General features: G+C 38.7%; 1 protein-coding gene and 1 long non-coding RNA gene across 2 annotated transcripts; one reads left to right on the top strand and one right to left on the bottom strand.

The window, feature by feature from the left end:
- The first annotated feature begins 3,644 nt into the window (after nt 1-3,644).
- Nucleotides 3,645-4,097, top strand: LOC145950543 (zinc finger BED domain-containing protein RICESLEEPER 4-like). Its single transcript, XM_083061636.1, has one exon. The coding sequence runs from the start codon at nt 3,645-3,647 to the stop codon at nt 4,095-4,097; it is 453 nt and encodes a 150-aa protein (XP_082917762.1).
- Nucleotides 4,098-21,815: 17,718 nt separating this feature from the next.
- Nucleotides 21,816-22,251, bottom strand: LOC145950595 (uncharacterized). Its single transcript, XR_014428387.1, has 3 exons — nt 22,209-22,251; nt 22,054-22,110; nt 21,816-21,885 (listed from the first exon to the last, which is right to left on the bottom strand). It is a non-coding gene; the product is annotated as an uncharacterized LOC145950595 (long non-coding RNA).
- Between the last annotated feature and the right edge of the window lie 1,057 nt (nt 22,252-23,308).

The following is a 23,308-nucleotide window of genomic DNA, read 5'->3' as shown; positions in this document are numbered from 1 at the left end:
CTCAACTAAATGTTACTCACTCAACAAGAAGCCTTAGGGAGCTTAACTTGTTTAGCTAGGTGTTGATTGCTCAACGAGAAGTCCTAGGGGACTTAGCTTGCTCAGCTAAATGTTGGTGGCTCAGTTGTTTGATGTTATTTTCTCAATAAAAGGCTCAACGGAGCTCAGCTTGCTCAACAACTTTTAGATAGTTATTTTATCCTTGTGATCTTGATACTACCTTTTTACTAATGATTAATTGATGTATTTGAGAATGTACCTGGGGTATATGAGGTGATATGAGGAATATGTGAAGTGAGATCATGTGTATGTTACTGCATTGAGTTTGTTTGACATGTATCATGTGCATAAAAAATGTTTTTTTAAAGGGTACAATATGGAATATATTGTTAGGGAAGGTACCTTGTGTAAAATCTTGGGAACTAACCTTAGGAATAACTCGATTTGGAAGTCTCGGTCCTACCCTCATGTGCATAGAATATATCTTGCGTGACTTACCTATCTCGACTAGACCCTAGTAGTATGTCTTTCTAGTGAGAGTGCGTAGAGGGTGTGACTTGGTATGTACTTCTAGACTACTCTACGTGTATTGCTGGTGACAATGCACAAGTGTGATGTTTTCATTAGCACCACATGCATGATAACATGTAGTGCATGTTCTTGCATAGTGCATTAATATGTAACTGTTATTGTTTATTATGCTATGAATGAATGATTGTGGTTATAATGTTTTTCTAGGTATGTTATATCTTTTTGTGTGGTTGTTTGTGTTTGGCTATCCAATTTGCATTCCTATACCGTGAGCTAGAGTGAAATGTTTCTCACTCCCTTTAATTTGTGTTATTTTCCTTGGTTTTTATGAAGGTGATCATCAATATGAGATTGAAGATGCTGGTGATGGGGCTTAGACTTTAGTGTTGGGTTTTTCTCTAATAAGACATGTGACATCGAGGTGTAGCTAGGACTAGATTAAGATCTTGTTTTGTTGAATTATTTTGAAAAACATTAGTTTTATTTCCTTGTAATTTTAGTTGATTATGTAATTTTGTTTAAGTTAACAATGTGATGCTATCTATTTGAACATGTTTGTTTTATTTATAAAGAATCACATTATTTAGCTTCTATTATTTATATGTTATGGTATGTGGGGCAGAGGGTGTTACATTAGTAATGTCTCTAGACTTTTTTTTCAAACATGTTGTAAGATTTCATGGTTTACCCAAAACTGTAGTGTCTGATAGGGATGATAAGTTCCTTAGTCATTTATGGAGATCTCTTAAGGAAAGACTAGGAACCAAGCTTGTATTTTCTACTGCTTGACACCCTCAAACTAATAGGAAAACATAAGTAATGAATAGATATTTATCCACAATGTTAAGCGCACTTTTAAAAGGAAACGATAAGTTTTAGGATGAATACCTTCCTTATATAGAATTTGCATATAACAGGGTGGTTCACAAAACCACCAAGAAAATTCTTTTTGAAGTTGTATATGGTTTTAATCCTCTCACACCTTTGGATTTATTACCTTTTTCAAATACTACTTCTTTCTTGCATAAAAATGGAGTATATAAGGCATATTTTATTAAAAAGTTACATAAGAAGATGAAAAACCAATAAAACAACAAACCCAGAGATATATTAAATACAATAATAAAAGGAAGAAAAGGTTGATTTTTAAGGAAAGGGATTGAGTTTGGATTCGCCTTAGGAAGGATAGATTTCCTTATAAGAGGAAGTCTAACTCAACTTTAGAGGAGATGGTCCCTTTCAAGTCCTAAAGAGGATAAACAATAACTCATATAAGCTAGACCTCCCTAATGATTATGAGGGTAATCAACATCTTTAATGTATGTTATTTAATTCCTTTTGTGGTTGTTAAGGATGAAGATAAAGAGACTTCAAATTTGAGGACAAATCTTCTTGAAGAGGAGGGGATGGTGGAACCTTACCTCCTAAAGGACCTATATATTAAAAAGGCCACGTTGAGGAGAATGTAAGAGGAGTGGGTTAGGAATAAAGGAGGAAGGCCTAAGCTCATGTTGAGCTTTTTTAATTAATAATTACTCCTTCTCTTCTTTATTGTTGATATTTCTTTTATTTGACCTTGTATTTTGGGTCATTAGTGTAAGGTTAATTTTGTATTTTCCTTTGTGGGTGCATTTTGTAATTAGGAGAGGTGTATTTTGTAAATGGAAGATGCAACTAGTGAGCTTGTGTAAGCCCAAGGGAGTGTCATCTATTTAGGTGTTTATTTGCATCATCACACTTTCCACACTAGGTCACACTAGGGCTGGGCAAAATTAACTAAACTAAACTAAAACTATTAAATAACTGAATTATTTTAAACTAAAAAACTAAAACTATTTAAAATAAAATTGAATTAAACTATTTTTTAATTCATTTTTAAAAAATTGAACTTATTTAAGTTACAGTGCGGTTAACTATTAGTATCTACAAATTAAAAAATAAAAGCACGCATGGGCACGGCACGGGTTGGCTCTTGTACGCTATTAGGAATCCCTAACTCACACCAGCCACCGCCCACCGCAAGGTAAATGCGAAAATGCAATCTTCCTTCACAGTCACATGTTTAAAATAATGTTATTTGTCCTTCTACATTACCTTAATACATTTAGGAGAAATTCCTTTTTTATCATCTTTAACCTGTTGGTAGATAACAATGGTTTTTCCAGTTTTGTGTGATTAAATATGAATAAGATGGTGTCCTACGTCTCATCTATCCTTTCTGTTCTTGCTTGAATGTGATTGCAGCAGTATCGATAGAGTCCATAGAGCAATGTGGTTAGAAATCTTGCTCATATACACTTATGGAATATTTTATTTGTATATCAAAGTGACTGTTTCTAAGTGAATAAAAGTTTTTTTTATGAAACATTTTTCCTTCTGAGCTGAAATATTCTTTCAGACTTATCTTTTTTATCGCTCTTAAGAAAACCAACTGGGGAAATCAACTTATTCTTCTCATGTTAAACAATTCTTTTTTTGCGAATCTGAGTTTTTAATTGTACTTGTTAGTTTGGTATGGTTTGTAGATGTGTGTAGTCTGGAGACCTCTGAAATTTGTTTTCTTAAACTGCTTGTGATGGTTTCATTATGGCTGTTTCAATTTATGATGCAGATACTTACTGTAAGTGCTACTTTGTTCTTTGTTGCAGGTTGAGCAAGATGGATTCTTCCTTGCAGATATGCTTTTCCTGGCTAGTACAAATGTAGATGGTGTCTGCTACATTGAGGTTCATTCATTCATTTCAATTTGAAAAAATGAGTGGTCTTGACATTCTTTAGCAGTTACTGCGGTTTATTAATTCAGATTTTTGGGTGGTAGACTGCTAATTTGGATGGTGAAACCAATTTGAAGATTAGGAAAGCATTGGAGAAGACTTGGGATTACCTGACTCCAGAGAAGGCATCTGAATTTAAAGATTCACTTTTTCTATGTAAAATTTCATCTGGGTATCCCTTTTTCCCTAAAATTTCATCTTAATTTTGTATACAAGCTGTCTTGATTCCAGCCTATATAGCCCAAAACATTAAAAGGTAATATATTTTCCTTTATATTGTGTGTTATATAGTAGTAATTAGTAATATATTTTTCTTGCATCCTTGTTTTTTGTTATCAGATGGAGTTTACATTGCCAAACACCATAGAAACTCTCACACCAGATGTTTCTAGAATTAATGATGTACCCCCTTGTATTGATTCATCATTGACTGGGCAAAGTAAAGGTCGGTCAAACATGTGGGAACATTTTACTAAACAAAAACCTTATTTTGAGAAGAAGGCTAAATGCAATTACTGTGGAGATTTGATTAAAGATTTGGCTGGGACAAGTGGCATGAGGAATCATTTGATGAGATGCAAAGAAAATCCTAATAGACAAGTATTCGAGAGGCAAAAAATTTCATCATCAACCATAGAAGGGGTTAGTGTTGGCCCTTCGCCAACTATTTCTAAATTTGACCAAAATGCATCTCGAATGAATTTGGTGAAGATGTTTGTGAAGTTTGAGCTTCCTTTTCGATTTGTGGAAGATGATGACTTTCGTGACTTTGTATGGTCCTTGCAACCATGATTTGAAGTCTCATCCCGCACCACATTGAGGCGTGAAATGTGGGAACTCCATGAAGAAGAAAAAGCAAAGTTAAAATTTTTTCTATCAAAACAATGTGGGAGGGTTTGCTTAACTACAGACACATGGACTTCAATCCAAAATCTAAACTACATGAGTTTGACAGTGCACTTTGTTGACAATGAATGGAAGCTTCAAAAGAAAATTTTGAATTTTTCTCAAACAACAGGACATTCAGGAGAGCTCATTGCTAAACATGTTGAGGCTTGTTTGAATAATTGGCAGTTGAAGCGGGTCCTTAGTATCACTGTGGATAATGCTACAGCAAATGATGTTGGGGTCCAATATCTTAAAAGGAGGATGTTATCATGGAATTTTCTTGTCTTAAAGGGAGAATATGTCCATCTGCGTTGTTCTGCACATATATTGAGTTTGATTGTGAAGGATGGTTTAAAAGAGATCAAAGATTCAATTTTGAAAATTTGAAATGCAGAGTTAAATATGTGAAGTCTTCTCCAGCTAGATTTGCTAGATTCAAGGCTTGTGTTGAGCAAGAGGGAATTTCTTACAAAGGTATTGTTTGCCTTGATGTTGAAACCAGGTGGAATTCAACTTACTTAATGTTAGAGGAAAGCTTGAAGTACAAAGATGCCTTTGTCTTGCTAGATATGCAAGACAAGAAATTTGGTGTTGAAATGGCCAAAGGTAATGGTAGTGTGCCACTAGAAGAGGATTGGGAATATGCGAGGTTTGTTCTACCATTTTTAAAGATGTTTTGTGACTCTACCATGCACATTTCTGGTACTTCATATGTCACCAGTCATATGTACATGAAGGAGGTGTTTGGAATTGGTAAAAAGATTCGACAATATTATGAGAGTAGTGATGTGAGCATAAGGTTGATGGCATTGAGGATGAAGGGAAAGTATGACAAATATTGGGGAAATCCTAATGGAATTAGTATTTTATTATTGATTGCTGTTGTGCTTGATCCTAGGAGTAAGTTGGATTTTGTTAATTACTTCATTGACTATATATTTGAATCTGATATGGCTAGTCAATTGAAATTAAAATTGTTGTCATCTTTGAAAACACTTTATGAACAATATCAAGGTGTTGAGGAGGGTTCTCAAAGTAGCCAACAAGAATCACAACTAGATGATGAAGATGATGATCCTCATGGCATGAGTTTCTACCTAAGAGCTACTGGACATAGATTTGATTATATATCAGAGCTTGATAAATATTTGAGAAAAGATCATGAACCTTATACAAAGTTAGTTGAGCTTGATGTTTTACATTGGTGGAAAGTCAACTCAACTAGATTTCCTATCCTTGCAAACATGGATCGCGAGGTGTTGGCCATTCCCATCTCTACTGTAGCATCAAAAATGCATTCAGCACAGGCGGAAGGGTGGTTAGTCCTTATCGTAGTTGCCTAATGCCTAAAATAGTAGAAGTACTTGTTTGCACCCAAGATTGGTTGAAAGGAACACCTTTCTCTATACTTTTTGATGAGGATCCTAAAGAGCTTGATAAATTTGAGCAAGGTGAGTTTATATTAAAAATCTATATATTTTTTAGTTTATATTTTAAATTTTTGAAAATGATAGAATATTTTATTTTTTTGTAGAGATAACCTCTCAAGATAAAGTGGAACATTCAAGTGTTATTCATTTGGATGATTGAAGATGTGCTTGATAAGTTTTATTTTATGATACAACTTATATTTGAAGATGTATTAATTTTTTGATTTTGTTGTTCATGGGAGAACCTACATATTTGAACATACAACTTATAGTTTTATGTTTTTTTTTTGTTTATGAGAAACCTATATAATTTTAGCTTGATTTCCATTTAATGACTCTCAAGACAAATGCTTCACAAATTACAGTTTTTTTTGTTTATGAGAAACCTATATAATTTTTGATTTTGGCTTTGAGTTCTCTCTTTTACATAATTGGGGCTTAGCTTTTTCCCATGATGGATTCAGCATTTTTGCTCTATGGGTACTTTTGAAGCCTGCATTCTTAATGGGACTTGTTTTTACCAAATGGGCATGTGCATTCTTACTCTGCTGTTGTCTCATCACTTCTGGGTATATTCATGTAAGGTAAACTTTGTTAGCTCCTAAGTTTCATGCCTTATCCGTTATTTATTCTTCAAAAGCAATGCGTTGAGTCCATTATATAACTTGTCTCTTGTGTTGTGTTGAATGGCCTTGTCTTAGTGGAGGGTTTACATGGGATAATCTGCCAGAGAATTGGTTCATTCTAATTATTTTTCTATGTGTTTCTGGTAATGTTTTCTCATCAAATATGAAGTTTTATCTCAAAAACTTGTTTTACCTTTAATATTGTCGCCACCGGCCCAAACGGGCCTCGGCGGTCGCGAAGACGGTCGAGCTCGCTTTTATTTTAGTTTTGAAAATGTATTGGATTATTAGAACGACTTGTTCTCAAACTGAGACCTTGTCGATCTTATCCAATTTATTTATTAAAAGTCTCACCAATCCATGTTAATCCCAAGCGGGACCCTCCATGGATTAGCGGTTTTCGTAAAAGGAGGGTTCTTTGGAGTCGCCACCAATGTTTTACTCAAAACATTGGAAAAAGGGATAAGGCAATCGATTCAAAAATCGACTTCGGCCATTACAACCAGAGTCGGGTAAGGGAGTCGGTTACGCGTGGGGAAGGTGTTAGCACCCCACAGCGCCCCTTTCGGGTTCCCTATGACAGATTATTTCTAAAATAATAGCGTAAAATTACTAAATTACCCCTATTTATTCTAAGCAATTATAAATTAACTATCTACATGATGACAGTTTAAATATGCACACAGAAAGCAGTAAAAGGAAGGATTTAAGAAGAAACCTTTGAAGCGTGCTTTTATATATTAAAGTAAAACTGGGAAGCTTTTTGGCGTTCCCTCGCTCTACAAGCTCGCTCGCTCCCTCCTATAAAATTTTGACTATGGAAATCCGGAGGATTTCCCTTCGACTAGGTTCGATCCTCAAGCAAAATGGCTCGGGGCTCAAGAACTTCGTCGGATCAACTCTCCAAGTGATTTCTAGGGCAGAACACTGCTCAAAAACCCCAGAATACTCAAGGAGAGGGTTAAAACTGTGTGTAAAAGTGTCTTATGACGTCAAAATGACGCCATATTTATAGGGAACAGGCCCAATACGGGCTACAAAATCAATACGGCCGTATTGAAATTTTTGAACTTCAATACGGCCGTATTGAATTCAATACGGCCGTATTGAAATTCAGAAATTTCAATGCGCCCGTATTGAGTTCACTGCGGCTGTATTGAAGCTTCAATACGGCCGTATTGACTTCAGTACGGCCGTATTGAAGTTTCAGAAACTTCAATACGCCGTATTGAGTTCGCTGCGGCCGTGTTGAAGCTTCAATACGGCCGTATTAAGTTTAGTACGGCCGTATTGGGCTTCATTCCCTCCACTTCCTTTTTTTAAGCTACTCTAAGACCTCTAAACCTACAGATAGCCATCCTATGGTCTTCTAGGAGTCCTTCTGGCTGACTTTCCTTCGATCTTTGAGGGTCTTCGAGTTTTATTTCCGACCCGGGCAATTTTAGGGGTCTACAGCTGCCCCCCCTTTACTTAGTCAAACGGCCTTTTGGTGTACCGATTGACAAGTAAAGGAGTTGACCCAATTGTCCGGGTAATATGCCAACCTTCTGACTTGTAGCGTCTTCCGGTGGAAAATTGTTGAGTAGCCTCTCCAGGTGGGTGCATACCTCGGCGTTTCTGACATCCTCGGTAGCTGAGTTTACCCTCTCCAGGGTGAGTATTAATCGTCGCCTCTCCAGACTTTGCTTTGCTTGCTGCCCAAGCTGGAAGCTGTGAGTACCGCCTCTCCAGGCTTAGCTTCACTCTTTGTTCGAGCTGGAAGCTAAGTACCCTTGTGACAACGGTAGCAGTGTGAGTTTTGCCTCTCCAGGCTTAGTCTCGCTCTTTGTTCGAGCCGGAAACTAAGCACCTTTGTGACGACGGTGAGCGGTGTGAGTTTCACCTCTCCAGGCTTAGTCTCGCTCTTTGTTCGAGCCGGAAACTAAGCACCTTTGTGACGACGGTGAGCGGTGTGAGTTTCGCCTCTCCAGGCTTTGCTTTGCTTGCTGCCCAAGCTGGAAGCTGTGAGTACCGTCTCTCCAGGCTTAGCTTCGCTCTTTGCTCGAGCCGGAAGCTAAGTACCTTTGTGACGACGGTGAGCAGTGAGTACCTCCTTTCCAGAGATTTGTGATGGTTTTGTCTCCACAGTCCACGATGCTGCTTCGACGGTTGTTTTTTGATTTTGTGCCACTGAGGGCTGGATAACGCAGGGATCCGTCTAGGGGATGTGCAGTCATTCATAGGTTTTTGTGCCCCAACTTGCATTGCTTAGTTGGTACCCATGGGGAATTTTTGTTTCCTTGGGATGTAGACACAGATGCTCTTCTTGAATTGAGCAATGCCTTATGTTTGGCTGACGTCCTTTGACGTTGGTGGAGTATCCCGGTTGTCCTTATTCGGGTGACTCTTTTGATTTTCTGTTTTTGTTGCCTCTGCGTAGGCTGTTATCCGCTGGGGGATTTTGTCGTATTGATCTTGATTGGCCTCTTCTGTTAGGCAGATTATCTTGATGTTTGGTGTTCGGGTGAATGCCGGATTCCGCTTGGGGAATGATTGTTGATCTTTTTGGATTTTCTCTTTTTGAAGGAGTGCCTCTGAGTAGGCTGTTATCCGCTGGGGGATTCTGTCGTATTGATCTGGATTGGCCTCTTCTGTTAGGCGGATTATCTTGACGTTCGGTGTTTGGCTGTATGCCGAATTCCGCTTGGGAAATGATTATTGATCTTTTTCGTTTTTCTCCTTTTGAAGGAGTGTCTCTGAGTAGGCGATTGGGGAATGAGGGATCTTATGTATCCCAGAGTATTATTTAGGAAGCCTCTGCAGGCTTAGCCTCACTCAACGTCTGAGTTGAAGAGCTATCTTCACTGAGGAAGTTTTAAAGTCCTTTGACTTGGATATTCTTCTTGGGCGATCGTGTTTCCATTAGGGACTTTGACGATCTTGCTTGATAGCTCTTGCTGGGGATTTTGAGTCCAAGAGCGTGAGTTGAGGTTTCTCTGGGGAGTATTATTTCTGCGAGCCTCTCCAGGCTCAATTATTCTTTGATGTGGAGGATGAGGAGTATTTTGGTAAGCCTCTCCAGGCTCAGTTATTCTGTACAAACTGTTGAGTATTGTTTCGGCAAGCCTCTCCAGGCTCGGTTATTCTGCGGGAGTATTATTTCGGCAAGCCTCTCCAGGCTCAGTTATTCTGTGCAATCTTTTTGTTGGATTTTCTATATCCTTACCTTTTTCATTTTCGGCTTTTTCTGTATTTTGCCTTTTCTTCTGATTTGGCTTTTTCTGTATTTTGCCTTTTTTATGTTTTTGGCTTTTGCTGTACAGAATTTAAATTGCTAGAGAATTTAAAATCAAACAGTGGAAATTTTCATTAAATAGAAAATAAGTTTGTACGAGAGAAATCAAAAGAAATCAAAAGATGGGACACAGCCCAAACAAACTAAATACATAAAAATTAAAGGAAGCAATCCGGTCTTCACTCATCGGCCGGCGGATCCTGAGGAGGAGTGGGGTAGTGGCTATGGAGCCAGACTGAGAGGTTGTCGAAACCCTGCACCAAGCTGTCTAGTCGAGTATCGGTACTCTGCTGCCATGTACCGACATTATGCTGAAAAGCATCGAATCGCGTGTCGATGCTCTGCTGAAAAGCATCGAATCGCGTGTCAATGCTTTGCTGCAGTGTGTCGAAGCGGGCGTCAAAATATCCCCTGTTCGACCGTGATGCGCTAGCCTCTGGCTGCGGGGCGTCGCCTCCCTCAAAGTCGAGGTTGTTGAGGAGGTCGTCGAAGGTCTCGAGGCCATCTACTCGCACAAACCCCCCTCCTGGCGATCTAGTGATGATCTTCATGTTAATCAGGGTGGAGGCACCAATCAGCTTCGGCGCCAATGCCCCTGGCTCTGCACCATCAGGACATCCCCATGTCTCCGCCAGCTGTGAGAGGAGTGGGGCAACCAAGATGTACCCCTGTCTGGACTCTCCTCCCTCTCGTACCCCAAGCTTCTTCACGTGCTCGAGGAAGAAATATCCAGGATTGGCCTTCCGGCCGGTGGCCATGCAATATAAGGCCAGCAGATCCGGCCGTGTAATTGACTCCGGACTCTTGGACCTGCCATGAATAGTACTGGTGAGGATCTTGTGACAGATCCTAAGAGCAGTCGGGAGCCGGGAGCCCTTCACCCCTGAATGATAATCCCGTCGGCCAGTGAGCAAACTCCACATCTCAACCGGAGTCCACTGATCAGGCCACTCGCATATGGCATCTCGGAATGCCAGCTGATCAGTGCGGCTGAAAAACCCTGCCTGGACGTTGAACTCGTCCAACGTCAGCGAGCGGTATCCTTCATTCATCCAGAAGTCCACCGCGCAAACATCCTCCCCATAGCTGTTAGTCGACTCCGTGACGCCGACTGTAGCCAAGAACTCCTTCGTGGCCGTCAAATATAGCTAGGATGGTGGATTAAGGACAAATCCCCATCCTATGGCGTCGAAGTAGCTCCTGACATCATTCTCCAAGCCCACTGCTCGGAGAAGCTCAAAGTCGAGCACCCTTGACGGCTCGATGGTGAACGTCTCTATAAGCTGTAGCCGGTCCCGGTGTCGATCTGTCATTACACGTCTGGCCGGGGCTCTCTGCCTTTTGCAAGAAGATTCTGCCATTTCTGATAATCTTTGTAGGAATGCACTCACAAGCAAGGAATGTGGAGAATGAAGAAAGGTATGCAAAATGAGGGAGGGGAGGTCTTATTTATAGGCAAAATTCCGCCAATACGGCCCGTATTGGATTCAATACGGCCGTATTGGCCTTTCCATTGATGTACAAAGTTTATAATCAATATGGACCGTATTGGATCCAATACGACCGTATTGGGGTTCAGTACGGGCGTACTGGATTTTAATACGCCCGTATTGGAGTTGAAACGTTGTACTTAACGTTAACTCCAATACGACCGTATTAATACCAATACGGGCGTATTGGATTTTTCTGATTTTTGATTTTTGATTTTTGATTGATTTTTTTTTTTTTTTTTTTTTTTTTAAATATAAACAGAGAATAAGTGATCTTCTAGTACACCTATCATCTGTATGCATGTATGCAAATGAGATGCACCTAATTCTATTTGATTCAGTTTTTCAAAAGAATTAATCAATGCGTTCTTTGTTTGGATCTTGCCATTCCTCCAGACAGACTGTGCTTTGCCGATTTCTGTAACCGAGGAACGATGCGTATTTGATTTTTGGTGTCATCAACCAAATGATTCTCCCTTCCTTTAGAAGATGTGTCAACCCTCCTATTGACCACTATATCTCCATGTTTCCTCTTAGATTATTCAAAAATCTTTGGGACAAGGGAGAAGAGAAGGAAAGGATATATGTTTTCAAAAGTTTGTGTTTTAGAGGGGATTATTTTATTTTTGAAAAATGGATTTTGAAAGAATGGCTGGCCAATGGTAGGCTCAATTGTTTAGGTTAGTTTGATTAAACACTTATGAAGTTAAACACATCTTTGTTATTAATGATTGTGCTTTGACAACTTGGATAGCTTTTCTTGAGCCCCTTTGTTGAATTCAGTTGGTGGTACCATCATGGATTTATTCTATTTTTTGATTGCCCTAACTTTTGCCTAAAACACCCATTTGTGGAGTTTTAGCGGGCTTTTGTTTTTGTTCATTATTTTATAACCCTAATTTTTGCCTAGGTCACCCTTTTGTGGGATTCCTAGCGGGTCTTTTGCTCTTATTTTTGCGCAGTCCCTTTTTTGGGTTTCCTGCCGAGCTTTTTGTTTTTTAGGATTTTTGTCTTGAATGGATTTCTTTTTATCCATGACGGCACTTATTGAGGCCAAGAAAAGGTGCTCCAAGTTGTCGTGCACATTTCCACACAAAATGATGTGGGTTTATTGATTATTAAGACGATTTTAACCTCACTTATGTTCATTCAAACAGGGTTAAATAATGTGGTTTAGAATTTTATTGCAAGCAAGAAAAGAAGCAATAAGAAATAATGAAGAATGATTTTATTATAATCATAGTGGAAACATGTGCCCTATCGAGGCTCGGGGGTCGGGCTGTCCCCGAGGAGTGATCTCTAATAGTCACTGAATTTACACATCCCTATTAGAAGGAAAAGGACACTTGATGACGACAGCTGGCCTTGACGTTTGTGAACCAGCCTTCCTAAAGATCTGGCTTAAAGAACGTTGAGAAGGATCTTGATTCCTCTTCGTTCTTTGATCTTTAACGGGGTTGTATCCTAACCCTTGTTTCCCCGGATTGTCCTTGATAATGGGTAGCTCCGGGATTCCTTGGGAGTCTTTGCCTAATCCTTGTCCTGGCAAGTATCCGTTCTTTGTGAGCATATGAGCTACCTTCTTCATTTCTCGGGGAAATGTCTCAACATTGGCGATTTCCAATGCTTGGAAGACGGTTTCTAAAGCTTCCTCTGCTGCATCCACATAAGGTATGTTGGATGGCTTGCTGATGAGTATGTCATCTTCAGCTTGCACGGTCACCAGTTTGTCACCCACTATGAACTTGACTTTTTGGTGGAGCGTAGAGGGTACAGCTTTCGCATCATGAATCCAAGGTCGGCCGAGGAGACAGCTGTATGCAGGAGTAATGTCCATTATTTGAAATTCGACGTTAAAGATAGTGGGTCCGATTTGGCTTGGAAGATTGACTTCTCCCACCACTTCTCTTTTAGAGCCGTCGAAAGCTCGAACGATCATGTTGCTTGGGCGCATTTGGACTCCCTTGATTGCCATCTGATCGAACGTTCTTTTTGGCATCACGTTCAAGGAAGATCCATTATCCACCAAGACCTTTGCGATGTGATACTCCTTGCACTTTACAGAGATATGCAAGGGCTTGTTATGGTGCGGTCCCCCGGTGGGGATCTCTTCATCTGTGAAGGTGAGGTGATCATTAGCCGTGATGTGACTAACAATTCCCTCAAATTTGTCTTGGGATATGGTGTGTGATACATACGCCTCGTTCAAGACTTTCAACAGAGCTTGCCGATGCGGTTCGGAGCTTAGGATCAACGACAACAAAGTGATCTTCGCTGGTGTCTTGTGAAGTTGATCCACAATGGAGTACTCGCTCTGTCTGATGAATTTTAATAGCTCATCAGTCTCCTCCTCGGATTCTTTTTCCTCGGTTTTATCTTTTCCTTTTTCTTTATTCTTGGGGGCTTTATCATGAAGATCTTCGGGAGTGTAGATCCTGCCACTCCTAGTCATGCCCCCAAGTCCAGCGATATTAGAGATATCACTGTCGGCAGAAGTATGGATGTCGTATATCCATGGCACAGCCTTATTCGATTCGTAAGGGAAAGGTCTTGGTGCGACAATCCTTAAGGGCGTGGGACCTTCCCCTTTTTCTGTCTTGATTACCAACAACGGCGTCGTCGTGTGTTCGCTTTGCGCAGTTGTTGGTTTGCATTTTATCACAAATGGCGTGCGATCCATTCTGAACATACGCATCGATTAATTCTTTCTTTTTATTAATCTTTATTATTAATTACCAAGAGAGATAAATGCAAAATGAATGACTAATGAGATGCAAAGGCAATAAATCTCAAAAATACGATTTTATTCATTAAAGAAAGTGTACAACTTTTATACAATGCTTTGAAGCAATTTTTTACAATAAGAGAAAAGCCGGTAAAAACCCACAGGCGGGTTCATATTTCTTTGCCATTCATCTTCGGCTTCCTCGACATGACGACCCATTGCTTCAATCTGCGTATGGACCGCTTGGCTCATATCGTCACTGATTTTCTGAGCCTCCTTCGCTTTCTGAGTATAGTAGTTGATCATGGCCTGTAGCTCATTAAGCTCGTCTTCGGCTCGATCCTTCTCCTCTTGGAGTTTGGCCATTTGTGCCAATCCTTCCCTTTCCTTTCTGTGGAAATCGGAAAGGTTTGCGGCTTGTCGTTGAGCGACTTCCCGCCATTGCTGTGCGTCGGATCGAGTCAGAAACAAATCATCTTGCATGTCCTTGATCAACTGTGCCTGCTTTGCATGCTCGGCTTCAAGGCGTGCTATCTTCATATTGACTTCTTGGAGTTGACTACTCGGTTCAACCTTTGGCATTTTGGATGCCCGAGTAGTCTCCTCGTTGAGGTTAGCACACTCATCCTTGAGCCGCTCTATCTCATGGTCCTTCTTCTTGCATTGCCTTTGAAGACCATCAATGGTGAAACTGGATTCTTCGTTTTTCTCTTCAAGAATTCTCATCTGAGCTCCCATGATTTCCAGTTTCTTGGTCAAGGCATCGACCTGTTCTTGCAACACCCTCCTTGTAGTCGTGGTTGCACAAGAGGTGGATGGTTGTGACACCCCCCTCTCATTCCTCCATTTCTCGTAATCAATGGGAACGGACACCCGAGGCTTTTCAAGCTCGAGATCTCCCTCATAGGTTGGTCTCTCCCACGCTCTTATAATAGCGTGCATATCTCTCTGATGCTCGGGATCGAAAGAGAAACACAACCCTCCCAGCTCCTCTATGGTAGGAATGATTTGGGTCCTCATTAGTTGCCTCATAACCAATTTAGGTGAGTAGGTTATGCAACCTCTGAGGCCCATCAATGGTATGCTCGAATAACTGCCGCATCTTGTCAATACATGGCTCGGACGGAACCAAGGGCAAACCCACGTGAAGTGCTCGATACTCCACTGTTCCATCTCATCCTTCCAGTCGGAAGCATATCGGCGGCAGACGGGGATCTTTGAGAAGCTTCTCAACGGATCGGGCAAAGTCCCCATGTGACTAGAGGCGTAGAAATGTGTGATGCCCCACACATATAACAAGGAGGTGCAGCATCGGATGATCTTCCCTTGCTTCTGTTGAGATAGATGAACAGACAGCAAGGTGTCGGCGAGAATAGCGGGCACGGGACTCTTCATATGCACGTCCCAAGCAAAGAAAGCGTCCATCGCAGCATGGTCCACTGTGTTAGCGTGAAAGGGAAATAGGATCGTCCCAAACACGGCTAATCGCAAGAGTCTTGTTGAAAGCTAACCAATCTCCCTCACCAGCCAAGGAAGAAAGGTGGTCTTCGATCATAGCAAGCTTCCAACCCTTGATACTGCCGTTCCCTACTAAGGCAGCTGATCGTAGTGGTAGTTTGACCTGAGTGGCTACTCTCTCTACGGCCACATGGTTCCCCTGAAAAAGGTAAACCCCAGCTAATTTAGGCCACCGTAACATGAGCTCGTACTCCTCTAGAGTAGGAACCAGGTCAAACTGGGGGAACTCAAAACAGTGCAGATCGGGACTCCAGAAGTGAACCAATGCCCTCAGAAAAGCTGGATCCACACAAATCCTCATCAAATCGAGAACTCGCCCATAAGATTTCTCAAACTCGACGCGAGCCTCTCTTGACATCAAGGTACAGAGGTGATCCAACCTCTCAGCACGGTATAATAGGAAGTCCACTTTCTTTAATGGCCTTTGCACCTCCCTAGACCTCTCCATAATCTACAATACAATGCATGATATGAGATGATAGCGATGAATATGCATGCATAGTGTTTATTCAACTAAGCATTATCATGTTTTCGGGATATTCCTAAGATGATGCATGATATTGCTTGGTTTGGATAAATACGTATTTTTTCTTTTTGAGTATTTTGTATTTTTATATATTTTGGGTGAAAAGGGAAACTACCTATATGAATGCAATGGAGGCAGATGTTAACACCATGTACTTAGAAAATCTTTATTTCTATTTATTCTTATTTTTTTATATTGTAAACAAGAATGTTGTATGTTTAAAAGGTGCAAATATATGCTCATACAATGTCACATAAAAAATGCACACACAATTCACTCATCCACGAACAGTCACGAGCGAATCACGAGGTAGGGGTATCCTGCAGAAATGGTGCATATTCAAGGTAGGTTCTAACTGTTCTCACCAGTCCAAGGCCCCCAAGGTGCCCCCATTATAGGGACCCAATTCCTCTCATCGTAGGTCGATGGAAAGCTCCAACGCACCGTCGGACTCAAGTTCATGGTTATCACCTTGAGTGATGTTTTCCGACAACGGTCTACGGGCACCTATAGACCCATTCGACAACCGGCCGTACTAACATCCACTCCCTATGGTTAATCACTCATGCCCCCGGGTATAGAGGGAACTGTTGTGTGCAAAGGTTTGTGTGCAGTTTTTATTTCAAACAATTGCGTAAATTTAAAAATACAACAGTTATTAAAGCCATATAATAAATTATGTTATCATACAAGCAAGGGGTAATAAAGTAATTTTAACTATTATTTGTTAAAAACAATCTGTCACTAAATGGGATTGACTCTCGAAGCTTCCCCAGTGGAGTCGCCATCTGTCGCCACCGGCCCAAACGGGCCTCGGCGGTCGCGAAGACGGTCGAGCTCGCTTTTATTTTAGTTTTGAAAATGTATTGGATTATTAGAACGACTTGTTCTCAAACTGAGACCTTGTCGATCTTATCCAATTTATTTATTAAAAGTCTCACCAATCCATGTTAATCCCAAGCGGGACCCTCCATGGATTAGCGGTTTTCGTAAAAGGAGGGTTCTTTGGAGTCGCCACCAATGTTTTACTCAAAACATTGGAAAAAGGGATAAGGCAATCGATTCAAAAATCGACTTCGGCCATTACAACCAGAGTCGGGTAAGGGAGTCGGTTACGCGTGGGGAAGGTGTTAGCACCCCACAGCGCCCCTTTCGGGTTCCCTATGACAGATTATTTCTAAAATAATAGCGTAAAATTACTAAATTACCCCTATTTATTCTAAGCAATTATAAATTAACTATCTACATGATGACAGTTTAAATATGCACACAGAAAGCAGTAAAAGGAAGGATTTAAGAAGAAACCTTTGAAGCGTGCTTTTATATATTAAAGTAAAACTGGGAAGCTTTTTGGCGTTCCCTCGCTCTACAAGCTCGCTCGCTCCCTCCTATAAAATTTTGACTATGGAAATCCGGAGGATTTCCCTTCGACTAGGTTCGATCCTCAAGCAAAATGGCTCGGGGCTCAAGAACTTCGTCGGATCAACTCTCCAAGTGATTTCTAGGGCAGAACACTGCTCAAAAACCCCAGAATACTCAAGGAGAGGGTTAAAACTGTGTGTAAAAGTGTCTTATGACGTCAAAATGACGCCATATTTATAGGGAACAGGCCCAATACGGGCTACAGAATCAATACGGCCGTATTGAAATTTTTGAACTTCAATACGGCCGTATTGAATTCAATACGGCCGTATTGAAATTCAGAAATTTCAATGCGCCCGTATTGAGTTCACTGCGGCTGTATTGAAGCTTCAATACGGCCGTATTGATTTCAGTACGGCCGTATTGAAGTTTCAGAAACTTCAATACGCCGTATTGAGTTCGCTGCGGCCGTGTTGAAGCTTCAATACGGCCGTATTAAGTTTAGTACGGCCGTATTGGGCTTCATTCCCTCCACTTCCTTTTTTTAAGCTACTCTAAGACCTCTAAACCTACAGATAGCCATCCTATGGTCTTCTAGGAGTCCTTCTGGCTGACTTTCCTTCGATCTTTGAGGGTCTTCGAGTTTTATTTCCGACCCGGGCAATTTTAGGGGTCTACAAATATAAATATTTATTATGCTAATGGAACTCCAATTCTAATTGACAAAACAAACCTGAACCATATAAAGGACAGTATCTAAGCTTTGTTCTTTTTTTCTTTCTTGATTGATTGTTCTGTTCTTGCATCCGCCTTATTATTACTATTATCATCTTGCTAATGTTATAATGAATATATGTTACTAGCTTGTGTGTGGAAGATGATAACCTTGCTACTATTAGTCTAAATATCCAATTGTCACGTATTTTTCACTTTTTTAGGGTAGCTTCTTTAACCCTTTAATATTTTGATGGTTCAATGGTAAGTAGTTATTGTCTTGCACTTCTAACTAGGTATTGTGAAATTTGGTGAAGGAACTAGGGAGACCAAAAAGGAAACAATTATCTGCAAAATGAAGTTATGAATTAAATATGATTTTTCTATGAATTTTCTAAGTTATTGGCAAACAGATTAGTTGAAAAAGTGGTGCAAGAGGCTTGTGGTAGTGCAAAAGGATTCACCGGAACATATCGTTGGATGGCGCTCGAAATGATCAAAGAAAAGCATCATACCAAGTAAGTAGATGTGTATAGTTTTGGCATAGTTCTATGGGAGCTTTTGACAGGAAAAACTCAATTTGACAATATGACACCAGAGCAGGCAGCATTTGCAGTTTCCCATAAGGTTTGCATCAGAATTTACTAATTGTATGACTTGTACTCTTATAAAATTTTATGAAGAAAATTAAGTGCTCATTTCATGGTTTTTTTGTCTCATGATTAATCTACATATTTACATCAAAAAACTAGTGGTATGCTATGCACATGCTCAATGTGCACAAAATTGCCTTACGTCTCAATTGTTTTAGTTGTTAGTATTTAGTAGTATGATTAATCTCTTTGACACATTTTTTGTTGATTGCAGTTTATATTGGATTCCTATCTTTTTTTTCAAGGTATTAAGAAAAATTAGCACAGTTTAGAAGCAGTTCATAAATAGTTTAGTTCGAAAATAGTGTAGTTCAGAAACAGATTAAGGTGCATAACAGTTCAATTTAGTTCATATTATAGTTCAATATAGTTTAGTACAGTACAGTTTAATAGAATAAAAAACAGTTCAGTTCAGTTTGTGTAATCTAATTTTCAGTTCAGTTCAGTTTAATTGAATTACTTTTCAGTTTAATATAGTTTTTAAGAGTTTAGTGCAATTTAATTTGCCCACCCCTAGGTCACACTTCTAAGGTGGCTACTACCTCACATGCCTTTCTTACTACTACACTCGCATCATATTACTCATGTTAGGTCACAATCTTTGCATTTCTTAGCCTGTGTATAAGGAAATGGACATCCAAACTCTGTTGCACAACCAAGGTTAGCTTGTTCTATAAGCTAACCAACCTATTATGGTCTACTCTCCAAGTTAGGAAAAGTTAGCCGACACGAATAGTAATGGCCTACTCACCTTTGTTTTAAATAGTGACAAAAAGGGAGAAAAGGTAATCAATCATCTTAATATTCTTTTTTAGCTTTTATAAATATGTTGATATGTTTTACTCTTTTATGTTTTATGATTCTAATACTCGTTATATAACTCTGATGCATTTTAGCACGCTTTGATACTCTTATATTCATATATATGCTTTGATCACATTGTGCTTACATTGTTCATATGTTTTTCTTGTATATGTTTTGATCTTTAAAAGCATGATATGATCATTCTAATAGAATCACCTTGTATAGTGCATAAAAAATTTAGGGGGAGTTTTCTAAGCTTATATCTTATGCTTTTAATACATATATATGATATCTATAAGACTAATACAAATGTATGACAAACATGTTTCGTTGTTATTATGAATCAAGTCATAGGTTTTTCATCAATTGAAAATGGGGAGACTATTAAACCAAAGACAATTTCATACATCCAATACTCTAGTTTTGATGATAACAAAGTAATGACTTTAAGAAACTAACACTACTAGAAAGATTGTATTCTAAGTCGGTTATTTTGTCATATCTACATCGGTTCTAAAATCGACTTAGATGAAGGTGACGTAGATGAATAAACATATTTACGTCAGTTATGTAAAAACCGACTTAGATGTATGTGTTGATCTAAGTCAATTTTCATAAAACAATCGTAGATGTATGTGTTGATCTAAGTCAGTTTTTGACAAAAACCGACTTAGATGTATGTGTAAATCTAAGTCGGTTTTTGTCAAAAACTGACTTAGATCAACACATACATCTAAGACGGTTTTTTTATGGAACCGTTGTAGATTATATTTTTTAATAATGAATGATTATATTCTATGTGAAATGTTGCTTTCTTTAACATGAGGTTTCAGAATTATAAGTTCTTTAATATTCTTAATATTTTGTGCTTTTTTTTTCTTGCATCCCTCCTGAACTCATGCATACGTTTTGTGTGATTGTGTCACTTTGGTACTCCTTGAATGATAATTACTTTACATATGAACAAGCTAAGGAAATAAAACTGTTGAGCCAAAGAAGAATACAATACGATACGAAAAAAAATCCTATACAATGCAGCAATCGAAGTAGGCTACTCTATTTGAAAGCTTTGTTAAGATAAAAATCATCAAGAAAAAATTATACAAATGAAACACTTGGTAGAAAGAAGAGAGACTGAATACCTGCAGCATTTGAACAATATCACTGCAATTTGACGAAATGGCTTCACTATAAACCTGTAGCAGTTGATTACGCATGATAAGCCACGAGTCCCCAAACTTCTTACTTTTTAATAAGACAAGCTTCAGGAGATCTTTCAAAACTATGCTACAAATGAATTAGGAAACATGCAGGTATGAACATCAAGGACAAGAAAAATGTTGTATGGAAAATAGAAAAATAAAAAATAATTAATTAAGAAAAAAGAAGAAAGATCATTAACTACTTACAAAAGAAATAAAATAATGGCACATAATTTATCATTCACTCAAGACACTGATGGTATCCATGAAAAAATGAGGAAAAACAGAGAAACATTGTAAACTTGCATGCAATTGGATAGGAATTAATTTTTTTCAATGAATCCTCCCATTTTGGAGAATAGAGTTTGAATTATTGAATCTTCAAGGGTTATTACTCGTGAGTCGTGCCTGTTTTACATGAATTTAAATTACAAATATTCAAAAAAAACAATGGTGAATCTTCAAGGGTGCTTTCTTCAGACATTTTGCCCGCACTGTTTTCTTTTTCTTTTCTCTTTTTAATTAGTTTTTCTAATCTCCTCTCCTCTCAATAACCTTCACTCCTTTCATACTATTATTCATTTTTCTTTGATCTAAATAATAATGAATTTTGATAGAAGAGTTCATCATACCACTGAACATGCAACTAAATACTTATGAATTAAAAAATATATATTATTTGCTTACTGTTAAAGTTTTCATAGTTCGAAAAAATATCAAATCATTGCCATCATTGTAAACCTTCCTATTGATGAAAAAAATATAGAAATAGAAGTACAAAATCTATATAGGCTTCCATAATGGATTTATAGCTTTCTGAAGTTGATAATAAACTTTTCCATCAATGCTCTCATTTCTGGATTCATGTGTAATCTCTAGTTTAGTGTATGCCATTTGTATTTTAATCATAATATGAATTGTTCGGAAACCCATCTTTTACTTCAATTTTTTTTTTATTCTTAAGAGGTACCAATTGCACCCGCTGTCTCTGATAGGAATTGCACTTCTCGCACCTCTAATTTTTCAGATTTCTGTTGCGCGCAGATAGTCTTTTTCAAATTATAAAAATGCTTTTGAATTGTATCAAAAAATATATTACTAATTCATAAGCCATCAGGGAGATTTCAAAATTAAAATATATAAATCAGGCACACAAGCTATAAGTCATAAGCTAGCCGATAGAAACCTTAATGCGACTAATTCGTTATAGCAAGGATGTCTTTCATGAAAGCCACACACAGGCAACAACAAAGAGAACATTCACCTTTTTATGGTCCCTAGTAGCAGCTTTAATATTTATGCCCAAGGTTAGAGTCTTCTTAAGGATTATTGCATCACGTGTAGCAGGGTCATGAATCCAAAGAAAAACTGCAGTTAATAAGCCAAACCAGGTATATATGGTTAGGAAATGAAACATATATGCTTCACTTGTCTAAATTCTAAAGTACATATAATTTGGTTAATAAATAGAGAACACATAGCTTGGTTAATAAATTCAAATGCGACATTTTAATATTGGAAATTGTCAAGCCTCACCTTAAATGATGAATAGAGTAATACTGCGGCCAAGAAAAGGTTGACTGCCTCAAACCTCTAAACATTATCATAATTAACAAGATGATCAACAAATAGTATAAAACTCACTTAAAAAGGTAAAATATGAAAAGAAATATATCCATCATGAAACACACCTGAAGGGTGGCTGTTCCGATAAGTATTAATGCCAGCCGAAAGAAAACTGTACCAGCAATACCATATGAGAGCACACGATTCTGTAAGTTAAAAAAAGTACATGAAAACTTATCAATTAACTACTTTTTATTGTTAAGATAATATCAACAAATTCAGAATTAAGAACTTGTTAAAACATGAAGTTAAAATTGTGCACAGTTTACCCATGAAAATAAGTTTTATACATAACCTGATATGTAACTGGAACTTTGAAGTAATTGAATATTAGAACAAAACCAAAGAGATTATCTACAGAAAGACTTTGCTCCAATATGTACCTAAGAAGTACATAAAATTCAGAAAATCATCATCCCAGCAAGTACAAAGCTAAAGTAAGTGAAAGCAAAGCAGAAAGAGGAAAAAAGTGGTGCCACCATAGTTCAATCCATAAAGTTAGTATTCATGAATCCCAAAATAAACATCCAATACATAGAAGAGCAGTAGAAGCAGAACAAAAGGCAAATGAAACACTCTAAATGATGGAAGACTTGTTGAGAAACCGGATTGATGTTGATTCCCCTTCAAGCTTCTCCCTAGATCTTTGGCTCCTTGATTCTTCCTAGGCTTGGATAAGGTCTCCAAGGGAGGAGGAGACCTTAGAACCACCACGGTTTGGTGGAGAAACTCTCCCAAGAGGCGCCACTCCTTGAAGAAGAGATAAGCCCCTTCAATTCTCACCACACTCTTCTATGGAAGGGATAAGAGAATTGGATGCACTCAAAGAGGTTTAGGGACTTTTGGAAGAGAGAAATCTGATCTCAACTCAGAAAATACAATCTCTAATTCATCAAAAGTGTTTTACAATGAAGGAAAAACGAAAATATAGGAGTAGGAAGCTTGGAGAGCAAGCTAGTCTTAACCATGGTTCACTAGGAACCATGGTAAGGTCTAGCTAACCATCCATGGTCTAGAGGCTTGGAGAGCAAGCTACTCACTTAGCTTGCTTAGTAAGCAAGCTAAGGAGAAGCTTGTGCTTCAAGCTTCTAAGCTTGAGAAGAACCAAGCAATTTAGCCAAGTGTGAACACAAGTGTGAACACAAGTGTGAACACATCTAGGTGG

This window comes from Cajanus cajan, chromosome 8 (assembly GCF_000230855.2).
Source record: "Cajanus cajan strain Asha chromosome 8, NIPB_CcT2T_4, whole genome shotgun sequence".
Lineage (NCBI taxonomy): Eukaryota > Viridiplantae > Streptophyta > Magnoliopsida > Fabales > Fabaceae > Cajanus > Cajanus cajan.
Note: the sequence above shows the minus strand (reverse complement) of the source record. Positions and strands in the feature narration are given on the sequence as shown.